At 40.6% G+C, this 19,814-nt stretch overlaps 3 protein-coding genes and 1 long non-coding RNA gene across 4 annotated transcripts; 2 read left to right on the top strand and 2 right to left on the bottom strand.

The window, feature by feature from the left end:
* Positions 1 to 6,348: 6,348 nt before the first annotated feature.
* Positions 6,349 to 7,379, bottom strand: LOC134100945 (protein transport protein Sec61 subunit gamma-like). Its single transcript, XM_062554452.1, has 4 exons — positions 7,222 to 7,379; positions 6,857 to 6,958; positions 6,616 to 6,718; positions 6,349 to 6,519 (listed from the first exon to the last, which is right to left on the bottom strand). Exons 2-4 carry the CDS (start codon positions 6,948 to 6,950, stop codon positions 6,510 to 6,512), a joined length of 207 nt encoding a protein of 68 aa, XP_062410436.1. The 5' UTR covers positions 6,951 to 6,958; positions 7,222 to 7,379; the 3' UTR covers positions 6,349 to 6,509.
* A 766-nt stretch (positions 7,380 to 8,145) lies between these two features.
* Positions 8,146 to 10,456, bottom strand: si:dkey-94e7.2 (uncharacterized protein LOC100141353 homolog). The gene is made up of 5 exons (XM_062554432.1): positions 10,301 to 10,456; positions 9,365 to 9,469; positions 8,876 to 9,085; positions 8,462 to 8,654; positions 8,146 to 8,253 (listed from the first exon to the last, which is right to left on the bottom strand). Exons 1-5 carry the CDS (start codon positions 10,440 to 10,442, stop codon positions 8,151 to 8,153), a joined length of 753 nt encoding a protein of 250 aa, XP_062410416.1. The 5' UTR covers positions 10,443 to 10,456; the 3' UTR covers positions 8,146 to 8,150.
* LOC134100938 (uncharacterized) lies at positions 8,918 to 10,537 on the top strand. Its single transcript, XR_009941330.1, has 3 exons — positions 8,918 to 9,069; positions 10,161 to 10,290; positions 10,407 to 10,537. It is a non-coding gene; the product is annotated as an uncharacterized LOC134100938 (long non-coding RNA).
* Positions 10,538 to 12,091: 1,554 nt separating this feature from the next.
* LOC134100923 (probable G-protein coupled receptor 141) lies at positions 12,092 to 17,973 on the top strand. Its single transcript, XM_062554422.1, has 4 exons — positions 12,092 to 12,204; positions 12,726 to 12,817; positions 13,266 to 13,326; positions 16,785 to 17,973. Exons 3-4 carry the CDS (start codon positions 13,322 to 13,324, stop codon positions 17,674 to 17,676), a joined length of 897 nt encoding a protein of 298 aa, XP_062410406.1. The 5' UTR covers positions 12,092 to 12,204; positions 12,726 to 12,817; positions 13,266 to 13,321; the 3' UTR covers positions 17,677 to 17,973.
* Positions 17,974 to 19,814: the final 1,841 nt, after the last annotated feature.

Below are 19,814 nucleotides of genomic sequence, written 5' to 3'. Positions count from 1 at the left end.
TACCTCTGCAGGACTGAAAGAATAACAGCATTTGTAGAATCATTTGGAATGTTGGAGTGTGTGAAGGATGCACATGTATTCAGGTTAAGGTGAAAATAGCCACATTATATTAGTAATGGATACTTGGACACTTTAAAAGAGGAATATGTTGTCTAAACTGATGGTGCCTGTGCTAGGATTTTACATTTAAGAATCCTTCAAAAATATTTTGTGTGTGCTTGTAAGCATTTTTTTGTTCTGCTCAGCAAGAGAAGCCTGATATATCCCATGTTAAAGTACTTGAACATACTTAACATCCGAAGTGGTATTTCTTTTGAAATATGTAAGTCAATTGTAGTCAGTTCTTGTTTATGAATACAATATTTCATACAAAGGGTAGTATTAGTATACAAATTACTAAACAGATACACTTCAAACATGCTTACACCAGGCTGTGGCACAGAGAAATGTTATGTATGAAATATATGCGTTAATGTTATTCCCTGATTATTCATGTTTGGGGAAAAGCAGATTTTTTTTCAAAGCAAAATGATGCCCTTCCCATTGTTGCAACACAAAGGGGAAAGGTTTATAATAACCAAATAGTTTTCTGTGGTTGCTATTATTTGTACCTCACATTGGATGATCGTTAATGTCTTTTGTTGAAATTCAGTTGTAGTAAGTCAGTATCCAGACATCATCAAGTGTCAACTATGCTCATGAAAAAACCTCTGACTGATAACATCTTGAGATTTGGGGTCATTATGTGACCTATTACACTGGGATGTTGGGATGTTAAAGCAACACTAAAGCACTTTTCCTCTGTTGCATGCACGCTATTTGTTTATCCAGCAAATAACAATGTCCACAGACAAGGTAGACTATGTTGCATGATTTTATGAAAGTGTGATGTATTGCAACATTGAAGCTAGTCATATTTGTCATTTCGTATGTCTCATTCCATCAAACTACAGATCTGCTACCCAATCTGGTAAATTTACATAGTGCGGTTATAGCCAATAGAGGGCCGCAAAGCGAATGCAGAAGTTCTGTTCACCCTGTTATGAGTTGATGAACCACTGAAATTATTTTGGAAACATTATTTTAGATTACAAAAAAAAAAACTCTTTAGTGTTGCTTTAAAAGCTGTGGTGATTTGCAATGTACTTGTGCCATCTTTTTTGACTGAATGCATACATCTGTGAAGCTAAGATCATGGAGCATTGACTATATTGTAAAATAATTTGTATCTGTGTTTCTCAGACTGTGCTCTGATATGTCCTTCTTAAGATAGATTTCTTCATGTCAAATTACATATTTGTAATCAATGAACAACATATACTGTACAGTAGCATAACGTGTAAGGACAAAACATGCTATCCTGCATTTTGTTTTCAAAAAAATATGAAATACAAATATTTCACCTATATGAGACAATGTTTCATTTGAATGTGTGAATTCCATTTTTGAGGATTTGTTTATTTTTTTGACAACTAATGGAGTATAGTGACATATAGAAAAAGGCAGCTAGCCACCATTCTGTTTTCAAATGTGGGTTGATGTATTTTTTCTGAACATAATAAAATCACATTTCAAAAAGTGATGTTTTTTAATAAAGAGAATTAGATTGTATTGTGGATGACACTTTATATGAACCAAGTCCACAAAATATTATAATAACACAATTACAATTTTATTGCCAAGACAAAGTTGTCTTTATGTTGTGCATCTGTAGCCTATATGAGGGATTAGCTCCATGATGATATCCCTGATATCCATGATGGATCCCAGCTTCTTCTAAGCAGCAATAACATAAACCAAATAAAAGATAACATTCAGCCACCAACACAAATAATTGCATAAGTAGGATAGCACATAACACAGCAATTGTGCAGAAAGAGTGACATTTTTTCTTAAGAACATAATATGTGTAACATATTATACAGTATACATATACTTACATAAAAAACACAGTGATATAAAGTAATCATAGATTGCTTATATATTGCTATATATATATATATATATTTATTTTGTACTTATTTTTTTTTATCTTTCTTCAATCGGTTCAGTGTCAACAACATAAAGCACAGTTTTTTTCCCATCGTTATTGCGCCCTTACTTGATATAATCATAACGACCGACAGAAATTAAGAAAAAAATCAGAAAAAAAGGAAGTCATATCAAATGAATGGTTTCAAGTAGTTGTTTCATTCCCTTTGTCCTTGGTTAGACTAGAGTGTTACACAGCAATACTCTCTCACATTGACATCCCTTCTAATGAAAATGTACAAGAAAGGATCCACCATAGGAGTAAACTGAACAACTAGATCTGCAAAATACTTCGGAATACAGAAAGTCTGTTCAACAATGTTCATGTAAATACTTAGAAAGCATCGAGGTAAGAAGAGCACACCATATGTTCCAACGACCATCCCCAACAAATGCATAATCCTTTTCTTCTCCTCGTCAGGTATAGATCGAACAGACTGTATTGCCCTTGATGTTCCAACGTAGCATATAACAACACATATGTACAGCAGAAGAGACAGGACAGCCCTGAGGTTCAGATGCTGTGGCACCAGGAAGTATTTCAACAAAGTAATGGTCAGTATCAGAATCCAAACGGCAAGACAGATCTGGACAGAACGTTTGCATGTGTGCCTTTGGTACCAAAGAGGATGTGCCACTGCCACATACCTCTCCACTGAGATGCATAGTATGAACCCAATGCTACCAAACTGTCCCAACAGAAATATGAAATGAGATGAAATTTGATGGTCCGTTGTCTCCAGATTGCATATGATGAGCAGGGGTTTAATTAAGACCTGAAGAAGGTCTAAAGCGAGCAGGTTGATGACATAGACAGGGGTGGTGTGATCCACCCTGACTAGTCGTATTGCAGCATAACATGCCAAGATGACTGCAGGCATACCTACACAAAATAGGAGACCTTGTACGATCATATCAGCTTTCTTAAAAGCCTCCATTGTGGCATTACAGACATCAGATGTGTTGTAAGACATGTAGATGGTATGGAAGTGTCAGGGTTTCTATTCAACAAGTCCCAAGGTCACAAAGTCACTTCAAATGCTGAGAGTCAAAGTCATGGAGGCTTCCCTGCAGTTGGCTGAACCTAGAGAATCACACAAGTCAACACTGACTCCTCAGCTCAACTGCACAGTAGATAGTAATAGTAAATAGTGCACTGTCGGTCACACTTTTATTACACTTCCAATACCTGTCTAAACAAATATTTGAGTAGCATTGCATGTTTTGAAAACTGTGATTGGATCCAAGCTTTGTAGGAGAGTAGAGTTTTGTCTTACCGTTATAGATGCACAGAAGTGAGCCTTGCACAAGTGTTGTTTAGAGTTCAGTTCAGTGTCACAGTGGCACATTTGTATAATTTTCAAGATATCAGACTGGGAGTATACAGTGACATCTTGGTCTAAAGGTTACCAGTAAATATATTTAGATACAATCGGCAAGGTGTGAACAAACAGTCAAAAGTGTCAGTGATAAAACTCCTCCAGTTCTTCCACAGAGGTCTCATGGCCATTCGTCTTAACACACAGCCCAGTGAATGGGCTGCACTCAGTGAGAGCAAAACCACGTGGTTGTGTTTGCTCATGGAAAATCTCGTAGAACTATCCTGATGAGCTAGACAAAATAGCAGTTTACAATATAAAGTATGATGACAGCTGGATTGACTGAGTGTCCCTACAAACTACCCGCTGATTCGTAGAAAAGTCTGTTGTCCTTTTTTTAAATCTCTTCTCAGAGATCTGCTGGAAAACAGCACTCCTATATTCGTCACTGCCCTTCACAACTGTGAAGCAAACTCACACTGACCAGCACAGCGTTGAGGTGAATTCCGGTACGGTATGGACGATGTTGCAAGTTCACAGTGATAAACGTCAAAGATAGCCACAGTGCACGCAGGTTAGAAAATACAGTATGTCATAGGATCATCAGAAAGTAAGATCATATTGTAGCAAAAACCCTTTGAACAGGCAGCAGTGAGTAGAAGCATCAACAGAGAAAGCAGAAGCATGGTCCAAAGCCCAATCTTATACCAGTACATCACGTAATGACACTGTTTCTACACAAAACTCTTACATGCATGTACATATAAAATTAGATAGATAGATAGATGATAAGCACAATGCCTCTCATGCATCCTTACAGTGTCTTTCTCCTTATGGTAGGCCTGGTAGGCCTAATATCATCACATGATGTTAATTATTGTGTCAGTAGCTTTTGTCTGCAGATGTATAGGCAATGCACACTCCACATGGAGTGTCTGTCTCAGGGAAAGGCCTCACTACCACAACAATAATGGATGTTGCCTGGTCATCAAGAATGTTTACTATGAAACTCATGTCCCTAAAAGCTGATTATACATGCTGAATATGTAAATAGCTGAATTCTGATAGCATGGCTCTTGCTTACTGCACAGCACAATTAATGTCAGCATAGAACAGTCTAATGCAGCATGCACAAGTTCTCTTTAAATTATGCCTTCAAAGAAGTGAAACAGTATTGAACAAATTATCACACATTAAGAATCAGGGAAAAAGGGCATATACATTTCAGTCTGTTTTTAGTCAAGATGGAAACAAAATTTCAACAAGAAAAAAAAACCCCACACACAACATAAAAGAAAAAAGTTTTAAAAAAAATCTTTGATAATGACAGTGTTTCATGTGATTAAGGCAAATACTGTTCTCTGCAGGTCAGATCAACCAAAATAGAAGGCACATCCTTGGGCCCCAAGATCAGCGGTTATATTAGATTAGATTCAACTTTATTATCCTTGTGCAGAGTACAAGTACAGGTACAGGTATTCTACCTATAGGATATAGGTAGCAGCAAGGCAGGGACTATGAAATGGGCAAGGCCTCTGAAGTGAAATTGAATAAACCAATCACACCAGTGCTAAATTCTGATCTACAGTCCCCTCCATAAGTATGGGAACACATGCTAAAGTTAACTATATAAAATTATCTTTTGGAAATTGACCTGGTTTGAATTTCATTGAGCTCCATGAGAATGAAACCAGCTAATAGGCTAACTGAAATAAAACCATGCAAATCTCCAGGTATGGTGAAGGGTATGCGATGATGTGGGGCTATTCTAATGCCAAAGGCCAAGGAGACTTTTTCAGGGTGCATAGTGTCCTGGATCCACGAAATAACTGGCATTTAAAAAATAACAATAAAAAACAAATCTGCCTGCCCCTATGGGAAATGTATTGTATGGTTAACATAGGTGTTCCAATACTTATGACCCCTGTATTTTAAGGAAAACATTTATTTATTTATTTGATACATTAGGCCTATTCATTCACATACACAACTGATGTCCTTAAAGGTTGGATATTTCCTCTCTTTTTTTCATTTAAGGCATTAAGATCAATTTCCAAAAGATGATTTTATATTCCTCTTTACAGTCAACTTAAGCATGTGTTCTAATACTGGGGACTGTATGTATCTGTCTTGTATTAACTCTGCCCACTTTGTGTGCCTGACTTTTCTCTGGCCACAGTGCACATGCAATGTTAGCAAAATACGCTGTCAAACTCGCACCCCTCATCTCAATTATTAAAAGGTACTGTCCATGATTCTTGTCCAGTACTGTTGACAAATTCAGCAACTAAAGCCTACCCGACAGACTTTTATAAGATTTGCAAAAGATAGTAGTCTTTTAACTAATGCACTCATTCAAGCTTTACTCAAAAGACTACAATCTTTCAAGAATCTTTCCCAAATCTTGTCAAAGTCTGTCAGTGTAAGGTAGGCTTTACTTGTGACAGTCCCCAAGATAAATGTCTGCAAAATAAATGTATGAACCACACTTGTGCGATTTTTCATGTGCAAGGAAGCTTCTTCCCTGCGGCTGTCACTGAACACTAACTTTGCACCTTGGTGACAACCAACTTTTCTGCCTTCTTGCACTCCTGGTTAGATGCTAACTGCATTTCGTTGTCTCTGTATTTGTAATCTAATCTATCTGTGGAAAAGACCTTTACAGTAGGCTATATGGCATAATACCCTTCAATGGGCAAGGATCGGTCATAAAGCATAGCCTGTATTTTTGTGTTATTAAAGGAGCCGTATGTAGCATGTCCAAAATACTTCACATGAACACACGCAGTCCTTGCTCTTTAACTGGGAAACACATTTGTTTGGCTGTTGGATCTCAGATAACAACACTTCACAAGAATCCAATTGTAGACAGATACCATTAACCCTTAATGAAGTATTCTCTACTTTCAGCACCACTACAGGAATAGCCTACTGTAGGCCCCTTTGGAAATATTCTATTCACTTTAAATGGGTGAAAGAAAGGAAATAAAGGCATGTGCAAAGACTGATAAGCAGCTTTATTTCCAAAATACAAATGTTTCAGACATGTTAAATTAAGCCATACAAAAGAATAAATCATTCCATGTTTTCCATGTCCAGTCAGAAATCATCGAACGTCACAGGTCAAGTCATGGATCCAGAGTTTAGAAAGGATTCTGGTTAGCCACCCCTGTAAGAATGGTAAGAACAAGAAAACCATTACGTGAACATCAATTCTGCCACTGTACTACGCATAAAGACTAGAATATTTATCGAAGATACTTACACAATAATGTTATTGATGGGGATGTGAATGAGTTTCACGAAAAATCCGATAAAGCCCATGATTGCGAAACCAATTGCGGTGGCCAGGGCAATCTTCTGGAATTCTGGAATTGGAATTTCGCTCAACGTTAGTTTTTTTTATTAAGAGAGAGGACCTTTATGATTAGTGTGTCTTTGCGTTCGCGTCATAACGTAGGCCTACATTAACAAACAGAAACCCAGTTTAATTTAGTTTGACTCACCTTTTCTGTCAGGTTTTGTGCATCTCTTCACTAGCCTTATGGAGTCTTTGACAAACTGCCTTCCTGGCTCCACAAATTGCACCACTTGATCCATGTTACAGGCTACATTGAAAACAAAGATTATTCAGAAAAAGGAAACATGTAGCTTTTTTACATCCTTAAGTTATTACAATGTAACGTTAGATCAACACAGCCACCTGAATTAAACACGACTTGGATCTACTTTTTAAAAAACTAAGCGAACGGCCATTAATGGAACGACCAAATCGCAGGCCTACACCGAAACTCCTAACCGAAAATATTTGTCATTGATTTCAAAGAAAAAAAGATTACGAATCTCGTAAGAATATGTGTAGGGTTCTCACCTTTGTTTTTGGATGCAAGAGCAGGAATGACACAGAATCCAGTCGTTCGATCGTAGTTCTAAACAGAGCCACGTATCTTATGTAGCTGCGTCTTAAAAAGATGACGACGCTTCAAATTCACGCATGCGCAAATGCGCACTGGTGTCATTTCTCTGTTGTTGAGTCGTCTACTTCTACGACCAGTATCGCCATCTAGTGCCATATGTGCTCATCGTTCGAGGTGTCCAGGTCAGTGACCACTTTCTTTCTGTTGTTGCCGACTCACCCATGAGAAACCGTGGACGCAAGTTTGACGGATCATTTGATTATTTGAATTAACCACTTATAACTAACTAAACAGAAGATGGAAAATAGAGTGGAATCAAAGGATTGAGCAACTCCATAATTCTATTGACTTGGGCCATACTCCCACAATAAGAAAGATGTAAACTCATGGAGAATAGAGCTTGGAGAATCGATTAAGAAATCACTGTTTACAGGAAATGTTCTACTTGATAAGAGTTTATTTTATAATATAATATTTTTTTCAAACCAGAACATACAAATCAGCAAAGCACAATGGCAGAAATGATGTAATTGGCACAACTTGAAACAGAAAAAACAGAAACAACAACATACTCAATGGAAAGTCATGTGAATGAATGGATTTGGCAGTGTGTGTGTGTGTGTGTGTGTGTGTGTGTGTGTGTGTGTGTGTGTGTGTGTGTGTGTGTGTGTGTGTGTGTGTGTGTGTGTGTGTGTGTGTGTGTGTGTGTAAATAAGTAGGTTAGTAAGGTCAATAGTGGAGCTAGCGATGGTGGGACCATAGTACATACCAAAGATCATATAGCTCCACTCTAGAATCTTTGGTACATACTGTAATGCCCCTCTAACATCTCATGATAATTTCATGCATAATTGAAAGGTGTGCATTCAATGAAATTAGTGGTTTATTCCCAGGTAATTCCCAGCATCTGGCAGCTGAGCTCCCACAGCTTCTCTGCCATGTCATCGTCTCTTGCTGCCCTGGAACAACTGGCCGGGGAACAGTTGCTGAGGGAGTTCACAGGCAAAGTATTAATATAGGCATACAGCATTCAGGTCGATGTAATGACAGAAGACAGATGTTGATACAGACACATACAGTGCATACTGTACATAAATGCATCCATTCATGTATCCATCCATCTATCCATCCTTACATACATTCATGCATGCATTCTGTTTGAAATACCTCGTGAGTGCGGTGTGTGCAGCTCACCTGTAGTATCGGCCACTCTCTGTGTCCAGCTCAGGCTCCACAGCGCAGTAGATGGACGTCTGGGCTCCCTGCACTACTGTCTTGGTGAAGGGCCTGACGATCTTCCACATCACCAGCAGTGGGATGTTCATATGCCTCTTCAGCTCTGTGCGTACCACTCCCGGGTGGATGACATAAACGTTTACTCCTGTCCCTAATGAGGTTAAAAGGTCCACAGTTTACAATACCCTGAGTTACCGCAAAATAATTTTCCATAAAAGTGATAAACGTTATACTTTACGTATACTTTATACAACAATGTATATTTTACAATTAGTTATTAGTATAATCATTAATAAGACTTGATCATCAGTTGTGCGATATGTGTCCTAAACTGGTATCGTAAAAATGTAGTCTCTATAGCCCAACACAAACCTTTGAGCCTTTTGGCCAGGGCGCGGGTGCTGAGGATGTTGGCCAGCTTGCTCTGCCCGTACGCTCGTCTGCTGTGGTAGTGCCTCTCGCTGTTGATGTCGTCGAGCTGGATGGAGCCCCAGCTGTGTGCCATGGAGGACACGGTGATGATCCTTGCAGGCACAGACCTTTTCATTAGGTCCAGCAACAGGAAGGTCAGCAAGAAATGACCTGAAAGACACTTGTCGTTAGCCATTTTGCTGTTTAATCCCCCATCTGCCCTCCAGCCTTGTACGAGAGGTGTACACAGAATTTTAGGAGAAATGTTTAATGTGCTGTCCATGGAAACAACGAAAACAATACTTTTGTGAAAATTCAGTGTACCGGTACCTGAAAATGCACTTTTGTTGATAACGAGTTCCAAGGATTCTTTTTAAAATGCCGCCCTGTCGTTGCTGTGTGGACTGGCAGTAAATGTATGAATATTCTGTATCTGAAACGAGTACTCACCCAAATGGTTTACACCAAACTGCATCTCAAAGCCATCTGCCGTCTTTGAATAGGGGCACATCATTACTCCAGCATTATTGATGAGGATATTCACTTGGCTCTCCTCTGTCATGTGATGTAAAAAGACATACAGACACATAAAGGCACACATTATTTGAAAAATCTACCAACAATTGATGGCAGTAGATGTCATCATAGGGCCCTCATTTAAATGATAGGCAAAGTACAAAGTCTAAAGCAGGGTCAACTGTTTTCCTCCAAGAGCTACAAAATGGACATGCTGCGAGCTTTTAATAGCATGCCACGTATTCACATAGCTGATCTCCACACAAAACCGCTGAACAAGATTTGTGTGCTTTTTAAAGGTTCCTTTCAACTCATTTACTAATTTATCTGCTCTTGGTAGACTGTAAATTTGATTTAATCGAGGAATTCTATCATGCTTCCCAAGTGACCGGGTTATGAGATTTATTAACAACTTCCTCAAACCTTTTGGAGAGCTTCTTGGGGAGCTACTGTAGCTTGCAAGGTACCTGTTGGAAACCCCTGGTCTAAAGTTTAAATGAAAATAATTTAATAAATGGTAAAAATATGTTTATTTTGTTATATTTATTATGTTTTTTTGTTATATTTATCCATGACCTACATCCAAAGCAGAAACATTGGTCGGGTCAGCTCAGAGCACAACGCCTCACGAAAGCTTTATCATGCACAAGACATTTTGCTCATTGACTGACTTCGTACTTTGTTTGCCTTTTTAACGTGGTATATTTTGTTTTCTATGGCAAAATGCTAGCCTGGGAACGAGATGAATCTGAGTGCATCTCCTTTGCTCATGGCTTTTGAGAATGGGTGTGTATCAGCTAGACAAGGGAAAGCTGTGTCTAGAAAAAAGACAGATCAAATGTCCTCAACTCCCAATGAGTGTAAGCTTACCTCTATTCATTACCTCTGCAAATTCTTTGATGGACTTGGTGTCAGACAGGTCCAGTTTTCTGATCACAATATTTTGATTTCCTGATTCCTCTGTGATCTCTTTCAGAGTGTTCTCTGCCTTTTCAACATCTCTACATGCCATGATAATCCTTGCACCTATATGCAGCATCACAGGAAGACATGCACCAGATTGTTATTACAGTGCAAAGCAAGGGCTGCTAAACAACAACTGATGAGACGGGAAGAAGCCTTACAACATTGGGACAGACAACTGTGTGTGTGTGTGTGTGTGTGTGTGTTTATATTATACTTCTGTATTACTTTGTGTATTTCTAGTGTGAATGTTCTATAAACATTTATGGAATAGATACAGAAATGGGAGCAGAACCTCTCTTGGCCAGGTCTCTGGCTGTTTCTTTGCCAATCCCAGTGTTGGCGCCCGTTATGATCACCGTCTTGTCATCAAGTCTTGCAGAGGAAGACCACTGGCCACAAAACAATGCTCTGCAATGAGAAGAGTTCAAAGAAACTGATCTATGTTTCATGTCTACGTTTTGTTTTACATCGCCATTTGCTCTTCATTTTGAGTGACTGATTTTCTGTGTAAGTAAGACATTGTTACACATTGGTCAAAAGTGTTACTTCCTGGGGGGCGCTGTGGCACAACAGGCTACAGCGTTCATACCACATGCGGGTCCGAGTGCCCACAGGGACCCAGGTTCAAGTCCGGCCTGCGGTCATTTCCCAATCCCACCCCATCTCTCTCTCCCACTCACTTCCTGTCTCACCCTTCACTGTCCTATACAAATAAAGGCAAAAAAGCCCCAAAAATATAAAAGTGTTACTTCCTGCCCAACTGCCTCCTGCACAGTATACCACGCAAACCTCAGTATGTGTCTCTACTAAACAGGCTTAAGTATTAGGAGTCTTACCTTAACGTGTATATGTTAGCCATGTCCACTGAGTTACAGTACTTGGAATCCTTCCAAAATTACAGCATAGTTGAACTCAAATGTAGATAAAACATTAGGGTGAAGCACTACGTGTGCTGGTTTGCCATTATAAGTCACAGTTCGATGAAAGTTCTGTGCTTTTGAGAGCCGTGGCTAGGTTTACTTGGGGCAGTTTGGATTAGACACAGAATGCAGTAGGCTAATCCTAGATAATCAGTTGGGCCCTATCCACGACTTGTTCTGCTATTTTACATACAGTAGTCTATGACTACATTCAAGTAATATGAAGCCTGCCTTTAATTTGAAATATTGGTTAAATATTGAATACTCAATTTGATACAGGTGAACATTCACTATGACAAAAAGTGTTGAAGCATCACTGCAATTTTTGTGAAAAATTTTGTGGAACAAAATAAAAAAGTAATTCTGCGTTTTATGAGTTCCAACAAAGAAAGTTTGATTGATTCAGCAACCTTCAGCAAATTCCTTTTGTCTGTAAGAAGACCAAATATGACAAATCCTCAAGGTAATCACCTCAATTAGTCCCTGGAGTTTGAATGGTGGGATAATCTAGTTTCAAAGTCCAAACATTTGTTTCCTTGTCCCTGTGTCAGCTGTCAGATTGACACCATATTTGCTGACCCAGTTTTACCTGTATCGTTGATCTCATCTGTGTGAAAGATAAACAGCACCAGCATAGCTTATCCCAATAAAAGGGGGACTGGATAAGTTCTCTAACTTGTGTGAATGGTGTTATGGGAGTCACGAGGATGTGGAGGTGAGTGTTACTTTTAAAGGAAATGAAAACCACAACTTCAGTATTGAGTGAGGCTCAAATGGACACCATTGTCATATTAAAAGCAGAGCCGCTCAAATGTACATGCTAGTAAGGCCATGTGTAAGATTTAAAAATCGTTTGCAAAATAGGTATCTGTTCTCCTAAAAGACAAGGTGAGTTAGACTACTACTTTTTATTAAAGCAATACAAAATTGAAATGTCATTATTCATAAACGTCTCCATTTGTTCATGTACGTAAACACATGTGAGTACGAAAGAGTAATAAGGATGGTTTGTGCGTTTCTTCAGGTCAGTCTTGGTTTTAGGTTATTACATTATCACTGTGGCTCATTGTGTTTATCGATGTGAGTAATGACATTATTTGCAAAATACTAAGCACAACTCCATGTAATTCTTATAAGTTAGATGTGCTTAGTATTTTGCATAACATGAAAAATCTGATCACACTTCATGTAGAGGGTGATACCAAAGATCCTTCATTACTATCTGCTTTAACCCTCTCTGGTGATACTTTTCAGACGAGAGACCCTTGTGTGTCGACCACTGCAGTCACATAATCCGTGTGTTTGTAGAAATGAAAGGTTGATGTGACATTTGTGATTTCAGCTCACTTCCTTGTACACTTTCACTAGTGTTCAAAGGCCAACTGAATTTTGTATATGTTTATGCAAAGGACACGCTGGCCAATGAACAAAGTTATTCCAGTGAAGAAGAAGAGTAAACAGAGGCAGTGCCAACCTGACCCTCATTGCAGTGACCAGCCTGGTAAAGTATCTTGAGCTTAGGTGATGGGGCTGGCATTTTGGGAAAAAGAGAGTTGAACACACACACACACACACACACACACACACACACACAGACACACACACACACACACACACACACACACACACACACACACACACACACACACACACACACACACACACACACACACACACACACAAACACACGTGTGTGCGCGCCAGCTTGGGGAACACCTTTGAGTTATGACAAGTTAAGTTGCTCATTTAACATTTTTGCATAAGATCCAAAGTTCAAGGAAGTATAATCTTAAGTTTCACGGTGGTTTCCTCCCTGGTATTTACAACACAAGTGACTTACGTTATGCTCAAGTACTTCCTGCTGAATTGTGCAGTATGAGCAAGGCAGTGACAGGGGGAACTACGGTCTACAAATGTCATAGTGATTATTCTTTAATTTGTGCCCTCAGAGTAACAGAACTTCCTCATCGAGACATTTGTGTTATTGATAGGAACAACTGCTGCCATGAAGTAAGGACATGTATTTTCCCTCTTACACATTTCAATAATGCTTTCTCTAGCCATGTTAATTGTAATTACTTATTGCTTTTAATTAGGTGCCAAAAGAGTTTATTTTCTTTCAAAGGGGAAGGTGGCTCTCAGGATGTGGTAATACTGGAAACGTTAAAAGATTGTCCTTGTATGTGGTATTGGTGTCACAATGCGCTACTTAACTCTGCCTAGAGCCCAGTCGAGTCTGCAAATTATTAACACATTTGACTCCACTGTTTTGGTTTCCCTCATTCCGAGCTATCATGGGAAAACAGTAGACGGCTCGCCACCTTACTAGTCAGTGATAGTTCACTATAGGCTACATGATGACATTATTTAGAGTAAATGTATTGTATGAGAAATATAACACTCCCTCGGGTCTGCCTTGTGAAGTGTTTGAAATTGTGGAACGAAGGTGATAGAATTGAAGCTCTGTCCGAATGTACCCATTCTGCTGTTAAGTGTGAGAAGATCCGTGATTTTTCACATCGATCTCTGTTTCTCAAGGCCCCCATGTTCCTGCCCCCGGAGCACTGCTTTGGTGCCACGAGAAACAGAGATCTGTGTGGGAAAATGGCCGTTCTCCTTTAATATCGAGCTGAAATGGGCACTCAAACTCATGTGCGTTTGTCATGCCATTCTGTCGCCTGTAGCTGACCCACATATTTTGAGTATGCAAACTATTGAGCATATAGGAGTTTGAGTCAATATAGTGAGTAGACGCATCATCAAAATAGGAGGCATGGAAAATGGAGTCACTTGAGTGGTGCTTGTGGGATTGCAGTCATATTTGAACAGCACTATGCACAATGGCTGACATTGCTGATTATATTTACACAAGTTCAAGTTTACTTTATTTATCCTTTAAAAAAAGGAAATTTGGTGTGCAGCAGGCATTCAAAGAACATTAAAGGCTTAAAGGAAAAGACATAGACATGGACCAAACAAACACATTAATGACAATACTTGCATGCAGGCACATACTCAAGTGGACATACCCCCTACTCCCCAAACACTAAAAAGAGGGCTATTGTAGTAACTTGGTTATCCACTGCCTGTGACAGTACCAAGTAAATAGATAAATAAGTAATAAATAAATTCAAGATGAATGACACAAACTAGTACATTACATAAAGTTTGGCATGCATTGTTATCATTTTATTTTATTTTATTTTAAAATGCATACATTTCGACAGATAGAGATATTTTGAGCTATGAACTGATAAATGTAGACACAGAAGGCTTATTGTATTTGTTCTACTGCAACCATCTGTAATAGGAAGTATTTGTCAACTTCTCTTTCAGTTATGTTACTACATTGTAATAATTCTGTGGTACAATCCACAAGATCAATGCAATTATTTCCATTTCAACATAAGAGAGGTGATGTGAGAGACTTACAGTCAGTAAGGGGGAATACAGTTGTGTTGCTGGGGAAGTCATTGACGAGGCAAAAATGAGAAATTGCTCAACTGAGTGACAAAGCATGTCACCCTGTTCTGGCACAGAAGAATAAAGATTTTGACATGCACGACTGGACGTATTGTCAGCTGAGTACTAACGTTGTCATAGTCCACTGGAATATGGTCACTAAACTCACACGTGCATGCCAGGCCATTTGAGGAACAGAGGACTGTACCAGAAATATAACCACTCTGCTCACACCAACACCAACACTCTGAGCACATCCAGTTTCATGTTTGGGATTAGTAACAATGGGACGCCATCTCCATGCAAGGGGTGGGCTCCATTTCCTTTTTGATAATATAGCTTTTTGAGGTGGCACAGTCCATGGCTGTCTCAGACTGCCTACTTGCACACTTCAAATATTTTATTCAAGTATATAGTGCAGATATTGGAACAATGCTAACCATTGAAAAGTGGCAGTGGCGATTCTAGAGATTTGTAACAAGGGTGGCCCTAGTGGGGCACTGGTTAATTCAAGGGTGGCATCTAGATAAACAGAAACAGGCTCAAGTTGTTAAATTAGCACACATATGAGTAGAACCATGCACCAAGCACCATACTCATATATCGAAGAACAAAGAAGGACAAAGACCATACTCTAACATCAAATGTCTTTGTAATTGGATAAAATGTCAAATACAGTTTTCAGCTCATTTTCAGCTCTGAACAAAACCCATTCAGAAATGAGGCCATTTGAGCAAAAGTGGAAGTGTGAAATGTTTTTTGCCAGTGGTTCTTAACTGGTCTGGTTTTGGAACCCATAATTTCACATGTTCATAAAGTTGTGACCAACTATATATACATTTAGCATTCAGGCCAACGAATATGGTGAGGTAGCCTACATAAGACACGCAAAGTGCCTGGCCTACTTGGAAATTAAATGCAGATGTTTGGCATTACATTTGTGAAGTCTTTAACTGTTGATACATTTCAAAGTACTACTCGACAGGTTTGTATTTGACAGGGGTGCGTTGTTTCCATGTGCCATTTTAGTTCGGATGGTTTTATGCTCTCATGTGCACCCCACACTGTCTTATTTTGTCAATTTAAGTGAATCATATTCTATCTTACTTCAAGTATTAAGGGTTGCAGCCAACTTGCATTTCACATGATATCTTAAAATGATGCATACTTTTATAAAATTAGCTCCCTAACATTATGTCTAACATGACCTGTCACATGACCTTGTCTTTGTCCTTGCCATGGCAATGACTGATATAGGCTACGAATAAAGTTTATCAAAAATAACGGGCCAATGATAGATCTGATCAGGTATTTTAAATTGGCGATTTTTAATTTCTTTTTAGCCACAATCTCTACGACGCATCACTCAGATCATACCACAATCCACTTTTGGGTTCCGACCCACCAGTTAAACACTGGCCTAATATGTAAACTTTCCACAATGTCCATATTACATTAGGGCAGTAGACTATTTACAATACAACATAACAATACAACAGTGGCTGAGTAGGTAGAATAGGCAAATGATTCCACAATCGTAATACTTGTTATTACGATTGTTACAAATTTCTAGAATCGCCACTGAGTGCATCAAGAAAGGTCTCGCCTTTGAATGTTAATGGCGAATCGTAGACTAGGATTTTGGGGTGGCACCTGGGGTGGCCAATTGAATCTCAAGGGTGGCCTGTGCCACCCGGAGCCACCCCTCTGGCTACGCCCCTGAAAAGTGGACACAATGCAAATAAGCACTCAGTGCACACTGGCAGTGTACTGAGGGGAGTATGCCGTTTGAGATAAAGCCAAAGTGTTTGATTCCTCCTACTTAAAGATATCTATGTAGTGTGATATTGAATTTCAAACTGAGGGGAAAAAAAACACTTCTTTCTCTGACTTTGTGGGTTTTATTCATTTTCAGTGCTTGGGTCTGTTCTCCTCATTGCCTACAAAATTGTGAAAATACTTTCACATTCTGTGATTCATTTATCTTTTTTCCCCATTTTTAACAGTGACACAAACACCACAGATGTTCTGCCAGATCCGTTCAGGTACACCTTACTGACTATGTACACAGTGATCTTAGTGGTCGGCGTCGGCAGCATTGCGCTCATGATCGACACGCTGAAGTCCAGCGGGCGATCGGTCACCACCATGGCCGTGTTCAACTTGATCGCCGCGCACACGCTGTTCCTGCTGACCGTGCCCTTCCGCCTCTACTTCTACGTCTGCCGCCACTGGGACCTGGGCACCTGGTTCTGCAAGCTGATCAGCGCCATGATCCACGCGCACATCTACATCGTCTTCATCTTCTACCTCATCATCCTGGTGGTGCGCTTCATCACCTTCTTCAGCCGCAGGGACCGACTGGAGTTCTACAGACGAGTCCACGCGCTGGCGGCCAGCGTGGCCATATGGGTGGTCATCCTGGTGGTCATCTTCCCGGTGACTATAGTGGAGTACGGCTCGGAGGGCAGAAACTCCACAGGCCAGTGCTTCGACTATGGCAATGCTTTGCGCGACGAGGGAGCCGCCATCATCAATTACCTTCTCTGTGCCGTGCTGCTGCTGGTGACTGCAGTGCTCCTGGCTGTCCAGCTGTGGATACTGGGGACCATGTACAAGAAGTACGGCAACACAGCACTGAGTCGCCAGGAGTTCTGGGCTCAGGTGAAAAGTCTGTTCTTTGTGATGGTGATATTAGTTTGCTTTGCCCCTTACCATGCTTTCCGGATCTATTACGTGACCATTATGTACATGGAACCTGATTCCCCTCTGCAGCTTCTGCAGTGGAGAAACGAGATTTTTCTGGCTGTGACGGCCTTCAGCTGTTGGGACATGCTCATTTTCGTCAACACAAAGCGCTGGAGCAGCATTCAGTCTCGATGTGCTATTTGTCGGTAGACGGACTAGAATGCGTACTGTGATAGTCCCTCTAAGATGCTGTAACAGTAAGGAGGAAAAGCTGTACTGTATTGTACTGTTGGTGGCCCATACTGTCCTGTGCCACTCACCAATACGGTCTTGTGCCATTCACCCACAGTCCTGTGCCACTTGCCTACTGTCCCAGCTCTCACCGGACAGTTGGCGTGACGAGTGTCATGGGACAGTGGTGCAGGACAGAATGTGAATGCTGCAAGACAGCAGGCGAATGGCATGAGAGAGTATGGCAAGTGGCACAGGGTAGTAGGGGAGTGGAATGGCATAGTGGCACAGGGCGGTAGGGGAGTGGAAGGGCATAGTGGCACAGGGCGGTAGGGGAGTGGAATGGCATAGTGGCACAGGGCGGTAGGGGAGTGGAATGGCAAGTGGCACAGGGTAGTAGGGGAGTGGAATGGCATAGTGGCACAGGGCGGTAGGGGAGTGGAAGGGCATAGTGGCACAGGGCGGTAGGGGAGTGGAATGGCATAGTGGCACAGGGCGGTAGGGGAGTGGAATGGCAAGTGGCACAGGGTAGTAGGGGAGTGGAATGGCATAGTGGCACAGGGCGGTAGGGGAGTGGAAGGGCATAGTGGCACAGGGCGGTAGGGGAGTGGAATGGCATAGTGGCACAGGGCGGTAGGGGAGTGGAATGGCATAGTGGCACAGGGCGGTAGGGGAGAGGAATGGCATAGTGGCACAGGGCGGTAGGGGAGTGGAATGGCATATTGGCACAGGGCGGTAGGGGAGTGGAATGGCATAGTGGCACAGGGCGGTAGGGGAGTGGAATGGCATAGTGGCACAGGGCGGCAGGGGAGTGGAATGGCATAGTGGCACAGGGCGGTAGGGGAGTGGAATGGCATAGTGGCACAGGGCGGCAGGGGAGTGGAATGGCATAGTGGCACAGGGCGGTAGGGGAGTGGAATGGCATAGTGGCACAGGGCGGTAGGGGAGTGCCGCAGCACAGTGCTGTGGGAAAGTTGTCAAGTGATGGGGGACAGTGGTGTGGGACAAGTCTACTGCTGCAGGACAGTGGTGTGGGACAATACTGTAGGCTACTGCTGCAGGACAGTAGTTGAGTGGCGCAAACCACCAGCAACAGTACAGTACATTTTTTGCTTCTACTGCCTCTCCTAAGATGGTATACTAGGTAAAATGAGATTTTACGTTCAGTTAAGTGTAGTTTAACAAACTCAAAACAAACAGACTATAATATACTGATAGTGAATACTAATCAACTTGCACTGATTTGGAGTGTCAAAGTTCAAATCTAGATTAAACCACACCATGAAATAACATCTCAAATTGATTGTAAGCAAGTCCTTGCAATGGGTTTCACATTCTATTCCTTCTCATTGCTCTACTGACTGATGTGAGCCTATTTTTGAACAATGACGTGACATAGCATACATAAATGTATGTTATACTGATCGATTTAACATAAATGTATGCTATATGTCACGTCTGTGTTGTCTGTGTCTTCTGCATGAACCCTGAGTCTGGCATTAATGTTGATTATGATGATGATGATGATGATGATAACAAATTGAGATCTGCTAAAATGAGGAGATGATCTGTAGAAATCTCGCACAGAATATCGTCAGTCACATTTGCCTTTGTCCAAATCTCAAACTAATTATATTGCATGCAGGGCACATACAGTATAGACAGCATTAGCAATTAGATATTAGATGTATGCCACTAGATATGAGAAAAATGTCACTGTTTACCTTTCTGTATTGTAATATTTCTGTCATTCTGTCAAGTTTACATAGATGATTTTCAGGTGCTTTACGAGTGGAACATTTATATAAAATAATTTACTTTCTCTGACAGGCCAGATAAATATATTTTCAAGTATTTCTAATGCGGCTTGTTTCATTTTGTAGACCATTTCTCTGTTGCTCTTAGGAGCTAAAAGCAGTCCAAACTAACTGATGCTTGCTATCCATCATACAGTAGTCCTCATTTCCATAAGCATTTCATTGCGTCTTATTTCAAATACTGTATATCACACAAATGTAACAAACAAACACACACACACACACACACACACACACACACACACACACACTTTGTGTAATCTAGACTGGGAACAAATAGTTAAATGGTTCAGTGCAATT

Source organism: Sardina pilchardus, chromosome 2 (genome assembly GCF_963854185.1).
Source record: "Sardina pilchardus chromosome 2, fSarPil1.1, whole genome shotgun sequence".
In the NCBI taxonomy this organism is placed as follows: Eukaryota; Metazoa; Chordata; class Actinopteri; order Clupeiformes; family Clupeidae; genus Sardina; species Sardina pilchardus.
Note: the sequence above shows the minus strand (reverse complement) of the source record. Positions and strands in the feature narration are given on the sequence as shown.

Excerpts from the sequence above, each read along its gene's own strand:
- LOC134100945 (XM_062554452.1), bottom strand. The coding sequence starts at position 6,950 with ATGGATCAAGTGGTGCAATTTGTGGAGCCAGGAAGGCAGTTTGTCAAA. Across the intron at positions 6,719-6,856 it reads CACAAAACCTGACAGAAAAG|AATTCCAGAAGATTGCCCTG; the intron begins GTGAGTCAAACT and ends TTCCAATTCCAG.
- si:dkey-94e7.2 (XM_062554432.1), bottom strand. The coding sequence starts at position 10,442 with ATGGCATGTAGAGATGTTGAAAAGGCAGAGAACACTCTGAAAGAGATC. Across the intron at positions 8,655-8,875 it reads CCTGGCCAAAAGGCTCAAAG|GGACAGGAGTAAACGTTTAT; the intron begins GTTTGTGTTGGG and ends TAACCTCATTAG. Across the intron at positions 8,254-8,461 it reads GAGAGTGGCCGATACTACAG|CAACTGTTCCCCGGCCAGTT; the intron begins GTGAGCTGCACA and ends GAACTCCCTCAG.